Source organism: Gobio gobio, assembly GCF_949357685.1.
Source record: "Gobio gobio genome assembly, chromosome: 12".
Taxonomy (NCBI): domain Eukaryota; kingdom Metazoa; phylum Chordata; class Actinopteri; order Cypriniformes; family Gobionidae; genus Gobio; species Gobio gobio.
Window position 1 is genome coordinate 39,251,998 of NC_137105.1, and position 19,876 is coordinate 39,271,873.

At 36.8% G+C, this 19,876-nt stretch overlaps 1 protein-coding gene across 4 annotated transcripts in view; it reads left to right on the top strand.

Moving 5' to 3' along the window:
* usp24 (ubiquitin specific peptidase 24) overlaps nucleotides 1-19,876 on the top strand; it is an 80,128-nt gene that overhangs the window by 27,183 nt on the left and 33,069 nt on the right. Inside the window, exons 13-32 of one of the 4 annotated variants that reach the window (XM_079830909.1) lie at nucleotides 309-416; nucleotides 488-583; nucleotides 1,850-2,011; nucleotides 2,613-2,708; nucleotides 4,839-4,946; nucleotides 5,070-5,219; nucleotides 6,576-6,707; nucleotides 7,016-7,127; nucleotides 7,337-7,413; nucleotides 7,511-7,651; nucleotides 7,753-7,806; nucleotides 7,890-8,005; nucleotides 9,118-9,184; nucleotides 11,017-11,127; nucleotides 11,447-11,545; nucleotides 13,181-13,231; nucleotides 15,314-15,487; nucleotides 16,412-16,497; nucleotides 17,385-17,493; nucleotides 18,344-18,502. In XM_079830909.1, coding sequence (XP_079687035.1) covers nucleotides 309-416; nucleotides 488-583; nucleotides 1,850-2,011; nucleotides 2,613-2,708; nucleotides 4,839-4,946; nucleotides 5,070-5,219; nucleotides 6,576-6,707; nucleotides 7,016-7,127; nucleotides 7,337-7,413; nucleotides 7,511-7,651; nucleotides 7,753-7,806; nucleotides 7,890-8,005; nucleotides 9,118-9,184; nucleotides 11,017-11,127; nucleotides 11,447-11,545; nucleotides 13,181-13,231; nucleotides 15,314-15,487; nucleotides 16,412-16,497; nucleotides 17,385-17,493; nucleotides 18,344-18,502 — 2,208 coding nt within the window. The remainder of the gene's footprint in view (nucleotides 1-308; nucleotides 417-487; nucleotides 584-1,849; nucleotides 2,012-2,612; nucleotides 2,709-4,838; nucleotides 4,947-5,069; nucleotides 5,220-6,575; nucleotides 6,708-7,015; nucleotides 7,128-7,336; nucleotides 7,414-7,510; nucleotides 7,652-7,752; nucleotides 7,807-7,889; nucleotides 8,006-9,117; nucleotides 9,185-11,016; nucleotides 11,128-11,446; nucleotides 11,546-13,180; nucleotides 13,232-15,313; nucleotides 15,488-16,411; nucleotides 16,498-17,384; nucleotides 17,494-18,343; nucleotides 18,503-19,876) is intronic. The other 3 variants (XM_079830910.1, XM_079830911.1, XM_079830912.1) reach the window with 3 other exon arrangements.

The window sequence follows — 19,876 nt, forward strand, 5'->3', positions numbered from 1 at the left end:
ACACTGGTCTCAAGATCACTTATAATTTTTTTCATGATTTTAATATATTAAAAGGTATCAAAACAAATCCAGTTATCTTGAGTTATCACAAGAAAACAAGGAAAAAATAATAACGCAATAACTCAGTCATCCTTGCATGCTTAGTCTGCCTAAATATATAAATATATATAGTATATATAATTATTATATTATATTATATTGCATTTAAATTGTGTATATTGCTTTTTATTATAAAATTGCTGTAAAAATTAAGTTTATATAGTCTAGTTATATGAGCAAAAAGTTGATGTGTCCTATTTTGTGTACAGGCTGGTCAGTCCTCCACTGTGATTGAGAACATCCACACCATCATCGCCGCTGCTGCTGTCAAGTTCAACTTTGACCAGCTCAGCCACCTCTTCGTCCTCATACAGAAGGTCTTTTCCATCTTCCTCTGGACTCTTTCATCATTGTGAACTGTTTTTGACTTTACCTTGTGTGTTTTCAGAGCTGGGAGGTGGAGAGTGATCGCGTAAGACAGAAACTTCTGAGTCTTATTGGACGGATCGGCAGGGAGGCTCGCTCTGAGGCAACCACAGGAAAGGTGCATGTCGTCAGGATTAACCTGCATGTGTATTTCTGTCCCTCACCTGAAAGTTGGGCTTTAAACCTGCCTAGCTGTTAATAAGATAGAATGCGGAAATGTGAAAGGCAGTGATTGAAGCATTTTTTTTTTTTTTTCTCACTTTTATATTAATCAAAGAAAAAAATTATCACTGTTTCCACAAAAATATTAAACAGAACAACTGTTTTCAACATTGGTAATAATAAGAAATGTTTATTGTGCACAAAATCAGCATATTAGAATAATTTCTGAAAGAACGTGTGACACTGAAGACCGGAGTAATGATGCAGATATTATTTTGCATCACAGGAATAAATTACATTTTAAATTACATTCAAATAGAAAACTAGTTATTTTAAATTGTAATATTATTTCACAATCTCAGAATTTTTTATCAAATAATTGCAGCCTTGGTGAACATAAGAGACTTCGGAGCATGACAAAAAATAAACCGTATTTGTGTTAGAGGTGGGCGATATGACCACCATATATCACTATATGAGTAATTTTATATATTTAACAATATATATCACTATAGTTATTTTTGCTTTTAAATAAGGTTTTTATGATATCAACATTTTTGATACCATTGAAATTTCATAATTCTTATCACCAATATCTTCAAGCACTAGAAATACTGTATAAAATGTATTAAGTAATCAAATGTATAAAAATCAATGCATAGTCTGTACTGTGTAAATTAAATACATATTTATTCTTATTAAAGTTAATAAAGTGATTCAGTCAAGAGCAGTGAGAGAGTTTCTCTTTTTTTTTTTTGATTAGCATTAATAATGACAGCAGGTAATTTGTATGCTGTCACTTTAAGACCTACTGCACGGATCCAATATACTTTTAACGTTCACTTAAGACAAATGACTGTTACATGGTCACTTTGACACATAGGTATGTGTATTTAAACGTTCAAGCCCAAATACTGTATGTGGCAAAAAGCACTCATGTCGCGCGTGTGTCTCTCATACTGCGCTGAGAAACTCTCTCAGAGAGCGTGTGCATATAACGAAAGGAGTTGCTTTCGCTGATATTTGTGCTTCAACGATGCTTAAAAAGGCATGCAAACGATAAGCTTTGTGACCGCGCAGCACAGCAAGGTCACATGAGCGTAACGGTGATAGAGATGAAAGTTCAAAAACTCTACCGGTTGACAGACGGGGTTGACACATTTCTACCAGTTAGTCTACCGCCCACCCTTAATCTGTGTGTTATTTGTGGCTTGTGTGTCAGGTGTTGGAGGTGTTGTGGGAGTTGGCACATCTCCCCACCTTACCTACCAGTCTAGTGCAACAGGCCCTGGAAGAACACCTGACCATCCTCAGCGACGCATATGCAGTCAAAGAAACCGTGAAGAGGAACTACATCATCAAATGCATCGAGGACATCAAGAAGGTGAGCCGAGACCATAATTCTCAAATTTCCAATAATGGCCCGGACTCTTAATCTTCAGTGTTTCAGTTAATCAACTAACAGGAATCTGATAAATTTTTTATGATGCGACTCTGCTACATTATTATTTTGTTTTCCTGTCATTATGGAAACTCACTGTCTGGCTTGCTTCTGGTGGTCTGAATTGGAGTGAGAGTCTCTCACTGTCACACAAATCTCCTGTACTCCTCCATCTGCTTTGTGCTCCTTTCTGAAAATCCATATTCAGAAGGTTATGTACCGTAAACACGAAATAAACACAGACACGCAATGACACACATTTTTGAGCTTCCTGGCTTCTCTTTCAGGCTAGAATCTGTGCAGTGGGCTATTTTAAGAGCTGATCCTGGGAGTATAAAGGTGTTGTTCTGTCTCTAGTGCTAGATGTATATTTTTGGCACTCTAGTTTCAGCTTGCCTCATCTCACCCCAAACACACGCGCACACACAGGCATTCACTTTGCTCAATCTTTGCGCTTCAGCCTCTGGTGTGATTTGGGTGCAGCGTCTGCCGCATAAACTCTTTAGTGGCACTCACTGAATACAACTGAAGTTTATCTCTTTAGATGCAAATACAGGAGGATTCAAAGTCTCCCAGCGAGTCACAGGTCTCTTTTCTTACTGGCTCCTGGGGCAAGAAGAAACCGAGCTCATTGGCTAAAGTAAGAGAAGACCCACCCCTTTGGTTTATCACTGACCAATCATAATTCATCCTGAATCTCACATGAAAAGAATTTTATTTACAAACTGATGATTGCCACTTGATTCATGGGGAAGTACTATAAAGATATGTGTGATTTACAAAGGGCACCCACCTCTAGGGGTTTGATCTTCAAATCCAATTATTAACTAATGACTTGTTGTCTATTGGCTTCAATCTGTTGTTGGACGATTTGAATCGTTTGGAAATCAGAGACTCTAACCAAAGCCTGGGGTAATAGAGGGGTCAATGACGTGATGCTAATTTGTTTGTTTCTTTCATTAAATAAATAAATAATTCACATGTGTAATAACGTTTCTTAATTAAAACTAGAATAAATCCTCATTAAAAGAAAAAAAAAACATTCAGAGAAACAAAACCAAAAAAACATTAAACAAGAAATTATATCATAGAGAGGACCCCTGCAAAACCTCATGACTCTGTCAATAAGTCTCTTAAAATTTCAGATAATTTTACCATAAAATGTACGTTTATTTGTACATTTTACCATGTAAAATGTAATGTGGTGTGACTCTTCATGACTTAATAATTCATGAAATTTTTTTATCTTTTTGAAAAATACTTGAAAAATATTTGGGTATGTTCTATAGTCTCATCCCTTCATTTATGTGTCTGTTGTAGATTTTGATTATTTTATTATCTTTTTGTTGTATTTCCCATTAATTTCCTGTGACGGGTCAAATTGGCCCGAGGAGAGGATTAAAGGGATAGTTCTTCCAAAAATAAAAACTATTCCATAATTTACTCACCCTAAAGCCATCCTTGGTGTACATGACATTCTTCTTTCAGACAAATACAATCGGAATTATATTTAAAAATGTCCTGGCTAATCCCAGCATTATAATGACAGTGAATGGCAGCCCGAAATTTGAAGCCCAAAAAAAGTGCATCCATCCATTATAAAAGTAATACACACGGCTCCGGGGGGTTAATAAAGGGCTTCAAGGCCATTTACTGCCATTATAATGCTTGAATTAGCCAGGACATTTTTTCATATTTTAATATAACTCTAATTGTATTCGTCTGAAAGAAGAATGTCATGTACACCTAGGATGGCTTGAGGGTGAGTAAATCATGGGGTAATTTTCATTTTTGGGTGAACTATCCCTTTTAAGTAATTTTTCTTTTTTACAACCATAAAAATACCTAGAATCTAGTCAAACTTTTGGTGTGCATTCCAATTTCAAGTGCGGTCAAATTAAGCAAAGACTTGTACCACTCAGATAAACGCTTAAAGGAACACGCCAACTTTTTGGGACTTTAGCTTAGCACAAAGACTGGAGGTAAATGGCTCCAGCTAGCCTACTGCTCAATAAGTGACAAAATAACGCCAACATTTTCCTATTTACATGTTGTGATGTGTATAGTTACATTGTGTACTAAGAAAAATGAAAAATGAAAAGTTGCGATTTTCTAGACCGATATGGCTAGGGACTATACTCTCATTCCTGTGTAATGATCAAGGAACTTTGTGCCGCACCATGGGTGCAGCGGTGCAATGAAATTACGCAGTGCCTGAAAATAGGCTAACTTCCGTCAACATAACCAACGTGACAACCTGCTTGCACAGAGAGCGTGCTGGGGACTATTTTCAGGCGTTATTTTGTCACTTATTGAGCAGTAGGCTAGATGGAGCCGTTTACCTCCAGTCTTTGTGCTAAGCTAGGCTAGCGGTGGATGCGTCAGACAGAGTTATGGCACGCACGGAGATGAGAATGGTATGTATGGACTTATCTAACTCTGGGGGATACGGTGAATAAGCTAAAGTCCTAAAAAGTCGGCGTGTTCCTTTAAAATGAAGTTGTTTTGGGTCAAAATGACCCAAGGAGAAGATTAAAAAAACTTTATTTTATTTCCTTATTTTATTACATTTTACTTGATGATTACACCACATAACATTTTTAGAATTATTAAATTGAAAATTATATAAAGGTTTTATTGCACCATATGAAAGTACATACTTATACGTCATTGACCCAGATGGAGATTGCTGTATTCAATGAATGCACCATGTGTGTTATGGTTGATGTCGTTGTGTGTTAATATCTATATTTTTGTGCTTGTATTGTAGTCATCTCAGCAGACTAACCCTCAGACAGTGTGGGTGGTTCCTGCCTTGCGGCAACTTCACGAGATTACCCGGTCTTTTATCAAACAGACCTACCAGAAACAAGACAAGGTAGGTGCAGACAGCATCCAGACGGACCATCTGTCCTGTTAATTTTTCACACAACTGCCGCTACATACATTTTTTTTTTCTTTAAATGGCTTTGCATTTATACTCTGTCATCTTTTCTCTCAGAGTATAATCCAAGACCTGAAGAAAAACTTTGAGATAGTGAAGCTGATCACAGGCTCTCTGGTGTCATGTCATCGCTTGGCCGTGTCCGTCGCTGGATCCAATGGTCTTTCTGCGTCCACACTGGTTGATGGGCGGTACACCTATCAGGAGGTACGCTGCCACATGTCCATTTTCTTTTAGTCATACTGAGAACTTGATGTTTATATTACAGCTCGAATGATTAATAGATTTTTGCTGAAATGATTATAAAGGTGGGAAAGGTGTGAATACAGTGCATTGTTATTATTATCACATAGAGTGAATGTTATTTTTATTTTTTTTAAGTGCTATGGACCATTACATTTTTAGAACAATACCTTTCAAAAGTGTTTTTTTGTTTTAAGAATTGAATACTTCAGCAAGGATGCATTAAATTGATCAAAAGTGTCAGTATTGACTTTCTATTTTATCAAAAAATCCTGAAAAAATGTATCAAGGTATCCACAAAAGCATTTATCACCATTAACAATAAGCAAATCAGCATATTAGAATGATTTATGTAGTAGATATTATATAATATATTAAAATAAACCGTTTTTCTTATTTTGAAAGACGTGAAAGCATGAGCGTTTTTGACTCTTCTGCAAAGACTTTGCCCTTCTTTCAGACAGAACGCGTTTTTCCATTTTTCCAAATAATGCTATAATTAACACTTTCATGATCCGTTAATCTCGACAGCTGTAATAGTAAAAAAACGTAGTAAAAGTATTTGAGAAGGGTTCCACATGTAATACGCATTTCAAATGCAAAGGATCAGGATAGAAAAATGCCTTTTACTTCTAAATTATGACATTTTATGATGTAAAAATGATGTAAAAAAAAGTACACCTCAGGAAACATTATAAAAAAATTAAAAAATACACATCATGGGACCTTTAACAGTTCATCATAGTGTTGTGAATTTACCGTGGTAACTAGTTTCTGTTACATTAATCCAAAATATTCTATATTTTTGAGGACTCTGATGGCTCTTATATTTAATAGCCTTACCTTATGATACTGTTTATTCATCAGTGTTTGTGAAATTCTTACAATATTTGTGTGTGTTAAGTAAAGTGGGACGTACTTATGTGTGTGTGTTAAATATTTTAGAGAAATAAATTAGCTTGGTTCAAATTCCTACAAATTTGGGTCACGGCTTTATGATCATGGGAAAATGTGGGTCCCATGGCCAAACCAGTTGAGGAATACTGATCTGCAACATATTACATCGGGGGGGGGGGTTTAGCGTCTTATTATAAAAATAAATCAACTTCTATTTTCTAGTTAAGGAATACAGTGTAAATAGTCTAGTAATTTCCTCTGGTTCACAGATGAGTAATATTGTTATTTGGCTGAAGAATTGGCACAGAACAAAATATATATTTGTAGACTACAGAGGTGACTCATGTTTTGCCTCATATTTAAAAAGAATCCAGAAGAGAAATGTGGTTTTGACTACCTGATTTTTTTTTCACATATTTTCAGTATTTGGAGGGTCACTTGAAGTTCCTCGCGTTCTTCCTGCAAGAGGCCAGTCTGTACCTGGTCTGGAATAGAGCCAAAGAGATCTGGGAATGCTTAGTGTCCGGCATGGATGTGTGCGAGATGGATCGAGAGGTGTGGCGGTGTTGGTCTTTTTGTTTGTTTGGTTTGCGTTTTTTGGTTTGGTTTTGGTTTTGGTTTGTGTTTTGTTTTGTTTTCAATTGTAATCATGCCATTTATACAACTCTATGTGGGTGCTTGAAAAGAAAAGCTGCCAAGAGCCCCACATGCTTTGGGTTAAAGCAAAATCCCATTGTTTTAAGTAACTTGTTTTTTTAAACATTAAAGTCTATTTAATGGCTTTTCAGTTCTGTAGTGTATAAATTGGTTGCATTATAACAAGCTATGTAGTTGTTTTGATGATGTTCGTCTCCCTGCTGTAGATGTGTTTCGAATGGTTCACTAAGGGACAGCATGATCTAGAGAGTGACGTTCAACAGCAGCTCTTTAAAGAGAAGATCCTCAAGCTGGAGCCTTATGAGATCACTATGAATGGTAAGAGTTCAACCACAGAGTTCACTCACCAATTCCACTTGAAACCACAGCAATTCCACATTAAGTATAGCACCTCGAGGTATTGCATCCTGTACATCTGCAGGAAACCACTGTGCTAAATTTACCCTCGTTGGCACCATGGGGTGGAGTGGCATGAAGTGGTACAATGAGTATGTAAGTTTCCTGTGGGTTTCATCAATGTCTTACAGGGTTTAACCTCTTCAAGACCTTCTTTGAGAATGTTAACCTCAGTGACCACCGTCTCAAACGGCAGGGAACACAACTGGTATGAGATTCCCTGCTTATTCTCAGTAAAATTGATGGGAAAATCCAGCATTAAAGTCTAGATTGGCCATATATTTATATATGATTCATTCTCTCAGTGTGTGGAGCGATTGGATCTGGCTGGGATGGACTTCATCTGGAGAATCGCAATGGAATCTCCAGACGAGGACATCGCAAATGAAGCCATACAGCTCATCATTACCTACAGCTACATAAACCTCAACCCCAAAATGAAGAAGGTCAGCAGTCAAACCCTGATTTTCTTTATTAATCTTGCCAGTGCACATAGTTTCTCCATAATTCTCTCTTAATAACCCTTTTCTTTGTGTATTTGTTACAGGACTCAGTATCTCTACATAAGAAATTCATTGCTGACTGCTATAAGAGATTGGAGGTGAGTATTACAGTGTGAAATGACACTCTCCCCTCCTCCCTTGTGATGATAATTGTGATAACTCATCCTTATATCACACACAGGCTGCTAGCTCTGCGCTGGGCGGCCCGACCCTCACACATGCTGTTACCCGGGCAACCAAGATGCTGACAGCCACTGCTATGCCAACGGTCGCCACATCAGTGCAATCTCCATCTAGGTATGACTAGTTTTTAAGCTAGTTGAGCAGCTTTCAGATCAGTTGATGACATCCAGCTGATGTTGTTGGTTGCATTTTCATTGTCTTAAAATCATGAAAGCATTCAAACATACTTTTTTAAATTTAAGAGTCCAGAGCAATTTATAAAAAAAATTGGAAAAATACAAGGAGAATAGTACCAAAGCTGGAGCAGAGGGATTTAATTGTACAATAATTAACTAATAGCAGTGTTGAAGTAATTTATAACATAAGAATTATAATTAACAAATATGTTTGAAGACTCATTACTGTAGCATAATTGTTAAAAGGGAACGTTTGAGTCAGTTCGGTTTATAAAATATTGTTTTTGTTGATCACTAATAGCAGAAAGTCTGGTAGAATAACAAACTTTTGCAGAATCGCAACATGTCTTTTTGTTTTCTTTTTGTTATGTTATTATATTGTTATTATATTCATGTCCTAGCCTAGAAAGCTAGACGCACCCTAGCGGTAGCAAATGTAATTTACAGCCAGGGTAGTCTAGCAACTCTTCGTTGGCTTGCGAGCTGGAGAAACCAAACTCTAGTCAGGCCAATCACATCGTGTATAGAGTCGGTGGGCGGGCTTAACACAATGACGGCAGAGTTGCGGCGGTTCCACATGCTACTTGAAAACAAAGAAGCTGGTGAACAGCGGCCTTTCGAATTGGCTTTGGCCGCGACTCTGGAAGACTTGGAGTTAAGCTTTTCTTTGAGAAAAGAACAAAGAACGGCACTGAAGTCATTCTTAAGAAAGGAATATGTGTTCGGAGTTTTGCCGACCGGATATGGCAAGTTTAATCTATCAACTAGCTCCGCTTCACCTTCTTCGTTGCTCTAGTTGGTTGTAGCCCTATCCTATTGCGTGCAGAGGGAATTTGAAAGACCCTCGGATTGTGCCCTGCCAATGGTGTGTTTCCGAGACCCAACATCTGTCAGTCTATTCATATCCCACATTTACCTTGTCATTTAGTCGCATCAGACTTGATGCAACATTAAAGTCTTCATTGATCTGAAGCTTGTTCTGACATCATTTGATATCAAAATTGACATTTCAAATTCAACCCATTGAAATTCATAATCATCTGTCCTCAGGTCCAGTAAACTGGTGATCATTGAGAGGCTTCTGTTATTGGCAGAGCGCTACGTTATCACAATAGAGGTGAGTGCTGATATACACACACGCACACACACACACACACACACACACTGGGGCATATACACTCATTTTACACACTGCTTTATGCATATAGGTGCAAAACTTTATTAGCTCAAGTTCATCCTGTATTGTACCTCCTGTGAATGTTGCTTAAATGGATAGTTCACCCAAAAATGAAAATTCTGTCATTAATTACTCCCCCCTCATGACGCTCCAAACTCGTAAGATCTTCGTTCATCTTCTGAACACAAATTAAGTTATTTTTTGATGATATCCAAGAGCTTGTTGACCCCCTCCATAAACAGCAACGTCATTGCAACTTTCAAAGAAATCGTTAAAATAGTCCATGTGACTCCAGTGGTTTTATGAAGCGTCTTTATTCAACAATCTCTTCTCGTCTGTGTCATTCTCCTACAATGTTTACATAGTAAATACAGTGCAGCACTTCCGAGTTCTACTGGACTATTTTAATGATGTCTTCACTACCTTTCTGGGCCTTGAAAGTTTCAATGACGTTGCTGCCAATGTGTGGTTCAGAAACCTCTCGGATTTCATCAAAAATATCTTAATTTGTGTTCCGAAGGTCTTGCAGGTTTGGAACGACATGAGGGTAAGAAATTAATGACGGAATTTTCATTTTCGGGTGAACTAACCCTTTAAGTTCATCCTGTATTGTACCTTCTATGATTGTTGCTTTAATATTTATCTTAAATAGCTTAGTTTATCTTTATTTGAAAGCCCCAGTCAGTCTCTGCAAAGAACCAGCAAGCTGTAAAAATCAGATGTAACATCATTGCTAATTAATTCTCTTAATGTGTTATAGTTGTCAGACTTGCAGCTGTAGAACGATGGTTGACTGCAATACACACCGTCTCCTCGTTTCTCCAGCTGTTCAATTCCGTACTGAAATCTGGCATTGAGTCTGTCACATCATTTTGCAGATTCAGGAACAATCATCCCAGGACACAGTGAAAGTGATCCGATATGGTGTTGATTCCTGTGTGTATTCAGAAAGAGAGGCAGACATTTTGACACTCGTTCAGTCTAACAGATGCTAATTGGTCGGTTATTGACAGACATTTGAGGCAGGAAGTGCTTTTGGACTGTAGCATTTTGTCTAATATGTGAATTTGAGTAAAACATGTTATAAAAAGCCTAGTAGCTTTTTTTCTGGCATTCATTACCCCATTCGATGAAATGCTTATTCATGGAAAACTGATTTGTAATGGCAGATTTATTGCTGTAAGATATGCTTTTGCAACTGTATCAATGTTACATTTACCTCAGCAAAGTGATCCAATAGATTTTATCTTATTCTTAATAATATATTTTATATATTATACTAATATACTAATTTTATTTATGTATATCTTATATATAAATTTTATATACACTATCGTTCAAATGTTTGGGATCAAATATTATATATATATACATTATATAATTAAATTTTTTTATTTTTTTGTTAAGTTTCTTATGCTCACTAAGGTTACATTTATGTTGTAATAAACTGTAATATTGTGAAATATTATAATTTTAAATAACTCTTTTCTATTATAGTATATTTCAAAAGTAATTTATTCTTGTGATGTCAAAGCGGAATTTTCTGCATCATTACTCCAGCTTTTACTGTCACATGATCCTTCAGAAATCATTCTAATATGATAATTTGGTGTTTACATTTTTAAACAGTAGTACTGCTTAATGTTTTTGTGGAAACTGTGGTTTATTTTTTTTCTTGATGAATACAAAGTGTTAATGTCTTAAAAAAAAAAAAGTATTTTTTACCCTAAACTTTTGAAACAGTAGTGTCTGAATCGCTGAATCTGTTTCAGGACCTGTATTCTGTTCCTCGAACGATTCTACCTCATGGAGCGTCTTTCCACGGCCATCCGGTTACACTTCATGTCACTTACGAATCTACCAAAGACACATTCACCTTGGAGGTAAAGCCACACGCATACACTTCCTTGAGACAAAACCCTCTTTTCCTTCTTGCACCCTCAACACAGACGCACACACTTAAGACAGATTGTGAGCAGGGTTGATATAAATGCTAGACAAACATTCTCCCTATTTGGAGAATAGAGGAACATTGATAGATGACAGGTGGACGTTTGGCATGAGATACGGAATGTGATATTCACAAACACAACGGCCTGTTGTGTGACCATTCCTTCTGACTGACTGTCATTTGCTTTGCCTTATTTGAAAGGATGAATCAAAATGGCCCTTATGTGTTTGTGTACATGTGAATGTGTGCAGGCCCACAGCAACGAGACTATAGGCAGCATCAGATGGAAGATAGCGGAGCAGCTCAGCTGCCCGGTGGACAATGTGCAGATATTTGCCAATGATAGCATGGTGAGTCAAACACTAACTGTGATCTGTCGCAGTCATACCCAAGCGGTGCACAGGTGCCAAACACTCCTACAGCACAGGCCAGCGCTGTTTGAGACTGCGGCAGCTATTATGACCGCATGTGGAGCCTTTGTTCTCAGACTAGTTATAGAGAGTTAACATTGTATATTCATATTGATTATTGTTACTATTAGTAGTGTTATTTTAGTAGTATTTATATACTATTATTGTTTTATTAAAGTACCCCTATTGTGCCATTTTAAAGGTTCTCCTACAACAGGTTTACATGCACCTAAAAAACACTTACATTTTCTCATAATATACATCGCAGCATCACCTCTTTTCTCACAGTGTCTGAAATGGTTCGATAAAGGATTCAGTCTCTCTAAAGCCCTCCTTTCCGAGAGCCTACTCTGCTCTGATTGGTCAGATGGCTCAGTCTGTTGTAATTGGTCTACCACTTACAGCGTGTGTTGGAAATTAAATGCTCAATACATATCTGAATTTCAACTCCAGAGACTTCCTCAGCGCTTGATATACAGTGATACGAACAGTAATGACAGTGTGTGTTTTACCCAAGCGGCAACCCTACCGCAGTTTCTCTTGAAGCCAATACGGAAGTGCCTCAAACTGCAATTCATCGACTGCGAGGCTCCAGAAGGGAGCAGAATCTCATTGAGCCCCATGTTAAAATGGCCAACTTTACAGCAGAATAAAACATGTTTTCAGCCTGGTACAAATTGTGGTTTTGGTCTATACGGCTAATTTTGCCCTTCATGACAACTGTGAGGGGGGTGAATTTTTCGTTTACATTATATAAAGCCTTAAAGGCGTGGCCACTTCGAGTGACAGGTGGATAGCCATTTATCTGCTGTCTGTTAGTCATCGCCTCACTTAAGCTCCACCCACGTCCCGCCTTTTTGCCCATTTTCTGTTATCCGGGAGTGACGAGCGATGCGGCGCTGCCAAGATGGCAACGGCCAGCTCGTCCATACTTTGCGCTTCAGAACCCTATGGGTGACGTCACGGATACTACGTCCATATTTTTTTACAGTCTATGGTTTTACCGTATCAATTTGAGCCCGAGTCCTCATCCTTTTGAAGTGCATGCAAAGTGAAAACGGTGTCTTCTCTACATTTAAAACTTTACATGTACATACATTGTTCTCTACATAAAACTTTGCATATCTTTTACATTCACAAACAGCTCTATCATACACTACATGAAAGGTAATATCCAAAACAGCATAATAGGGGTACTTTAATATTTTGAATTAGCTTTTAGTTTTATATTTTCAGTTGCCATTTTAATTTTAGCTCAAAAGTCTTGTCATGTGCTTTTGTACTTTTTATTTTTAAAAAAATATTTCTTTTTAGTAATAGTTTTAATTAACAATAACACTTTTGGCCAATAAATTGTCATTTTGAAATGATCAACATTTGTCTAAGAGGTCTAATGGCCTGTTTACACATGGTCACTTCATGTGTTTTTACTGATCGGGCAGTTAAAACGTTGCCATTTACACTTGGCCACATAAATGTGTCTCCGCAAAACGGATATAAATCCGATCTTCAATTTTAAACGGAGTTCACGTCAACAAAAGCAACAGATATGAGCTGCATTTTATTTATCATCAGCTAATTTCAAGATCAAAGACTGCAATAGGAGAGAGAGCACCATCAGCACTGGTAAGATCATTCAGTCACTACTTTTAATGAAGATGATTGTGTGTTGAGCGTCTGCGACACTTTCAGTTTCATTTGCGGCAGTGTGCACGTCGACTTGCTGAAGAGATACTCAGCTGTGGCGATGCGTGTCGCAGTAGCGCTATCATATCTGGCTATAACATGTCATATAGCCTATAACATGTAAAGATTTTACATGGGGTTTTAACAAGGTTGCAGGTTGGTCTGGTCTCAGACCACCTCCCGAAGTGGTTTGAGTGATCGGATTGAAATTTGTCTCGAAAGCGTTTCGGATGGCATTTACACCTGGTCTTTTCACGATTGGATAGCTATCTGATCTGAGAAAAAGGATGAAGTGACCAGGTGTAAACAGGCCCTAAACTTCAGAGTGCATTTTTTTTAAATTATTTGACACATTTGTTTCATTTGTTAATATTAGTTAATTAAATGAGATAATATGAATGACAAAATACCTCTAAATCGTAATTATCTTAGTTAATTTCAACCTTTACTAATATATTATTAAAATCAAAAGTAATTTAATGGCCCTGAGCTAACATGAACTATAAAGGAACATTTTTCAGAGCTCCAGACTGCGAACAACAAAATTTTGTTAGAGGTCGCACTGGTGCCACCACCTTGTTGCCCAACTGATAAGAGCTGCTGTTTCTGTTGCAAATGAAACGATAGCAGGAAACTAAACGAAAGAAGAACGTAACCACACTTCTTGTTTGAAGACCGTGTATTAGCTCGGACCAATAATAGCTCAGAACAGGTTTACTCACGAGTCGTTCACGATCATGCGATACTGTTAGGCTGCACAGCGCTGAGAGATCCAGTGAGAAAGTATTTGAATTGAACGCAGAATTAATAACATTGCTGCAATATCTAGTTTTCTGTTATAAACCATAGATATCAGAACAAATATCGCTGACGTGGAAAACAGGAGAAAACATTCTGCCATGAACAAACAAGATATAGAAGGCTTTTCATTCCACAAATCACCAACATTCACCACGGATTTAATTTAGTAACGCTAACTGTAACCATGGTATTGTGCCATAAAGAGTCGAATGTTTTTACATTATTCATCTCAGGGTTCGGACAACCTTTTGAGGGTGAAATTCTATCACATCAAAGCTCTAAATATTATCCAATTTAAAGGTGCAGTGTGTAATATTTATGAGGATATATTGACAGAAATGCAATATAATATACATTTCTATGTTTTCAGTGGTGTATAAAGACCTTACATAATGAACCATTATGTTTTTATTACCTTAGAATGAGCCATTTCTATGAAATGGCTCATTCTAGGGTAATTCTAAGGTTCCCCTTTCAGTGAAGTCACCATTTTTTGAGCCGCCATGTTTCTACAGTAGCCCTAAACGGACAAACTGCTCTACAGAGCACTAGCTAAAGGGAGGGGTGATCGGTTGCAATTCGCAACCTCATCGCTAGATGCCACTAAAATTTACACAGTGCACCGTTAAATTTTTTTTTTTTATTGTGATGACCAAAAATGAAAAAAATTTAATATTTCCCTATAGAAATTAAGTTTTTATAAAACTTAAGTTTCTCTGCATCTCAACTCAAGCTCAGTGCTTTGCAATTTCTTGCATTTCCAATAAATAGACATTTATATTATTATTACTGTACTTATTAATGCAAAATAATAGTAATTTTATGATTAAATTACCTTAATGATTAAAAATCCCCTCCCCCAAATCTGTATAACTTAGTGGTACTGGTGCTGCTGCGCTCAAATGTTAGTCTGGAGCCCTGATTTAAATGTTTTTACTTATTGTAAATTGTTTATGAATTTATTGACTTAAGTTCAATTCTTAAAGTTCAATTAAACTTGTTTTACCATTTAAAAAAAAATAAAAAAAAATATTGAGACTTAATTTAGAGCAAATAAATCTAAAATAGATTGTGCAACACAAAATGAGAATAATTAAAACCAAAAATGTATGCAGCACTTTTGTGTTTAATGAAAGTTTAAAGCAAACAAGCTCTTCGTATAAACTACATTTGTGTGTAGTAGTAGTCATACTAAGTCGTCTTGTTAAATGTGCATTCCAGCTGACGATGAATCGTGACCAGAAGCTGTTGAATCAGCTGGGTTTCTCTGATGAGCAGAGTCTGACAGTGAAGAGCTCAGGAACTGGCACGCCGTCAGGCAGTTCAGCGGACAGCTCTGCCTCGGCCAGCTCCAGCAGCAGCGGGGTCTTCAACTCAGCGTACGCTCTGGAGCAGGTACATACACACATTGATCTGACTTATCAAAATGTCTGGTACTTATTGGCTCAAGTGCACTCAAATGGTGCAAGTACACACTTGTTTCAAGTATATGCAAAATTGGGCAGTTGGTAAGATGTATTAAGTCACTGCAAAAAACAAAGTATTTTTGTCTTGTTTCCAGTCCAAATATCTAAAAATTCTTAAATTAAGAAGAAGTACAATGGCATAAGATATTTAAATTAAGTAAGTATTTGCTTAAGAATTAAGATTATTTTTCTTACTCCATTGGCAGATAGTTGCTTGTTTTAATCCAAAACTTATTTAATTTTGTCTTGTCCAGTAAATGCATCTTGATTTAAGAATGTTTAGATTTTTGAATTGGAAACAAGAAAAGCATTTTTTGCAGTGATATGCTCACCAAGGCTGCATTTATTTGATCAAAAATAATCAAAACAGTAATATTGTGAAATATTTGTACAATTTAAAAGAACTGTTTTCTAGTTTAATATCTTTTAAAATGTAATTTATTCCTGTAATGGCAAAGCAGATTTTTCAACATCTTTCCTCCAATCTTCAGTGTCACATGATCCTTCTGAAATCATTCTAATATGCTGATTTGATGCTCATTTATTAGTATTATCAATGTTGAAAACTGTTGTGCTGCTTAACATTTTTGTGGAAACAATTTTTTTTCTGGATTCTTTTTTTAATGAATATAAATGTATTTTAAATAGAAACCTTTTGTAACATATACATTGACGTAGTGTTATGTTTGATCAATTTAATATGTCCTTGCTGAATTATATTAAGTAATTTAGCTTTCTTTCCTCCCAAAAAATGCAACAGAAAAAGAAAATGTCAAACTACTTTATAAAACTCATCAACATACTTTATTTATCTATTAACCTACTTTTATCAAACTTGTGTGTGTGATTGCAGGAGAAATCTCTTCCTGGCGTGGTCATGGCGTTGGTGTGTAATGTCTTTGAGATGCTTTATCAACTTGCCAACTTGGAGGAACCCAGGTAAACAACCCACAATGACTGCTAGTTATCCTATTATTTATTTGAAGTAGTTCAGTAGGCATAGTTCACCCAAAAATGTTTATTCTGTCTTTGTTTGCTCAGCCTCATGTTGTTCCAAACGGGCATGCTGTTTTTCTTAAAGGGGTCATAACACACACAGTTTCAGCCAATCTCATGTTTATCTTGAGTACCTATAGAGTAGTATTGCATCCTTCATATCTCCAAAGAGGCTTTAGTTTTTATCATATTTATAAAAGACAGATACACTGTACCGATTCTTTCCGAAAACAGCCAAACTCATGAAGGCGTGTAGTGGGCGGAGCTAAAGACTCACAAGCACATACACACACACACACACACAATACATCATGGCATTATCCCTGAATAACTTTCGATTCACTATAAGTTCGTGTTGTTTATATTATATTATATTATTGCATGTACGTGCCGATTGCCAACAAAACACAGACATTTGATGCAGTTTCACTCACCGCCTGCAGTTACGACTCATGACCGGGAACAAACAAACACACTTTTGAAGTGTGTTTCTCCGTTGCAACTCTGTTACTGCTTCGGAAAAACAAACGGTCTAAATGACAGAGCTGCCGACGACTCCCGTAACCTGAACGAATCACGTTGATGTGCACACACGCTCATGTGCCCATACAAGGAATTCCACCCTTTTTGACGTAATACATGGCCATACTTCGAATACTGAAGGAGTGTATTTGGAACTGAAATACTCCGTCATACGTCCAACCAACCCCTTAAATCTTTTAATGGTTGATTTCACTTCACAGGGGAATCTTTTTGCTTTGCTGGCTATATTGTATTTTGTGTTTTCAGTTGACTTGTAATGACTGTGTGGCCATCTTGTTCCTATCCAGAATAACTTTGCGTGTGAGGAAGTTGTTGCTGCTTATCCCGACTGACCCAGAGGTGCAGGACGCCCTTGATAACTTTGTGCCAAAAGAGTCCAGCGTCTGGAGTCACCAGGTACCTGAACGCCTCTCCTTGACTTCTCCTTGAAATAGTACTGAACTTGTGTTTATCATGTTCTTAAAAATCTATTGATCTAACGACTTATCCTTAAATGTTTTATTAAACAAAAAATATTGTAGACAAATATACACTACCATTCAAAAGTTTGGGGTTGGTATGATTTTTGAAAGAAGTCTCTTATGCTCACCAAGGCTGCATTTATTTGATCAAAAATACAGTAAAACCAAAGTACATTTTACTTTTTTATATATCTTTTAAAATGTAATTTATTAATGGCAAAGTTGAATTTTCAGCATCATTACTCCAGACTTCAGTGTCACATGATCCTTTAGAAATCATTCTAATATTATGATTTGCTGCTCAAGATACATTTCTTATGCTGCTTGACATTTGTGTGGAAACCATGCTAACCATGGATACTTTAGCTTTTTTTTTTCAGAATACATTGATGAATAGGAAATTATAAATGTTTTACTGTCACTTTTGATCAATTTAATGTGCCCTTGCTGATGACAATTTATTTTTAAAAATCGTATTAACCCCAAACTTTGGTAGTGTGTAGCTTTGATTTGTTTAACATTTTGTGCTCAATACATAATATAATTAAAATGATGGAAATCATTTATTGGTTTTGAGCAGTTAACTATTATTCTCAGATGTGGAAAATTGTAATAGTAAAGAATGAGTAGGTGTGACTGGTTATTTAGGTGATCACTGGCTGGATGACTCAGCATTTTGAGAGCTATACAAGTCATGTGACAGTGTTTTGTTTTCAGCAGGATGCACACAGAAGACAGTGCCCTCTAGCATACCTAGTAAATAGCTTCTCTCTCTGTCTCATCAGAAAACTCTGTTTACACTGGGGTCTGGTTCGCAAGCCTCAAAGTCTCCATCTCTGTCCAGTAAACAGCAGCACCAGCAGAGTGCAGCATCTATCCTGGAGTCTCTGTTTCGTTCTTCTGCCCCGGGCATGTCTACATTCAGAGTGCTCTATAACCTGGAGGTTTGTCATGCATTTCTCATGCTGAAGTTATAATATTCCAATTTCATGTGCAAAGACAATATGTAAGCCAGTCATAGGCTGACTACCCTAAACAGTGTGGTTAATGTGTCTCTTTGGCACTTTCAAAACATTGCTCTGTTTTTCTTAACTTCTGGATCAATCAATGTCATGCGATCATTAATTTCATACACCAATCACGTATAACATTATGACAGGTGATGTAAATATCACTGATTATCTCTTTATCACGGCACCTGTTAGTGGGTGGGATATATTAGGCAGCAAGTGAACATTTTGTCCTCAAAAGCCCTATTCGGATGGTAATTGTTTCTCTCGTGAAAGTCCGTAAAAATGCATTTGCATGCCACCTCAGTGATAAAAATGCATTCAGATGGTGATTTATTCACGGTGGAGGAGCGAGTTTTGTGCACCTGGGAACGTGCAGCTCACATTGTCAATAGCATGATTGTATGCTGTAAATAAAATGTCATATGCTTGGTATAATAAGAATAAATGCATATTTAATTTAATAATAGGAAAATACTATCCTTATTATTATTTAATTATTTAAATCTGTTTAAAAATATGAAGATATATAGACGCATATTATAGTTTAAATGGTTTTCTGTCTTGTATTTTATCTCAAAATAAAGAATGTAATTTTATTCCACGTGGAAATGAGCGGAAAAAAGTTAATACAGCCTCTTATTTACATGAGGTAAACATAATGCTGCTTGGTTATTTTATATAATTGCTGCCGTAATAACGGCCCATTTCAAGTGTTTATGTGCTTTTCTTCTTTTTATTTTTTGAGCGGTGTTGAAATATATTGATCTTGTAAATACTTGCCAGCATTTCAGTAATAAAAAGCTAGATCTTTAAAATGCATCCGAATTACAGCGAAGCGCAACCGTACGGTGCTCAGCAGTGGTCAAAAAGGATATAAACAGTGAATTTTGAAGTGATATCTTGAAAACTCAGAGATGTGGATTCGGAAGGCAATTAAATTACCACACGACCTTGGTGTTTGTCAAAAACAGTAGGTAATTCCTTCGACCGGGGATTTTTACGTGGGTGATGAGAGAAAAACACTGACATTCTGGATTCGGACGGCAATAAAATCACTGACTAGCCCCTGTAAATTATGAAAATATCTTACGACCCCTTGAGAAACAATTACCGTCCGAATAGGGATAAAGTTGATGTGTTAGAAGCAGGAAAAATGGGCAAGCGTAAGGATTTGAGTGAGTTTGACAAGGGCCAAATTGTGATGGCTAGACGACTGGGTCAGAGCATCTCCAAAACTGCAGCTCCTGTGGGGTGTTCCCGATCTGCAGTGGTCAGTATCTATCAAAAGTGGTCCAAGGAAGGAAC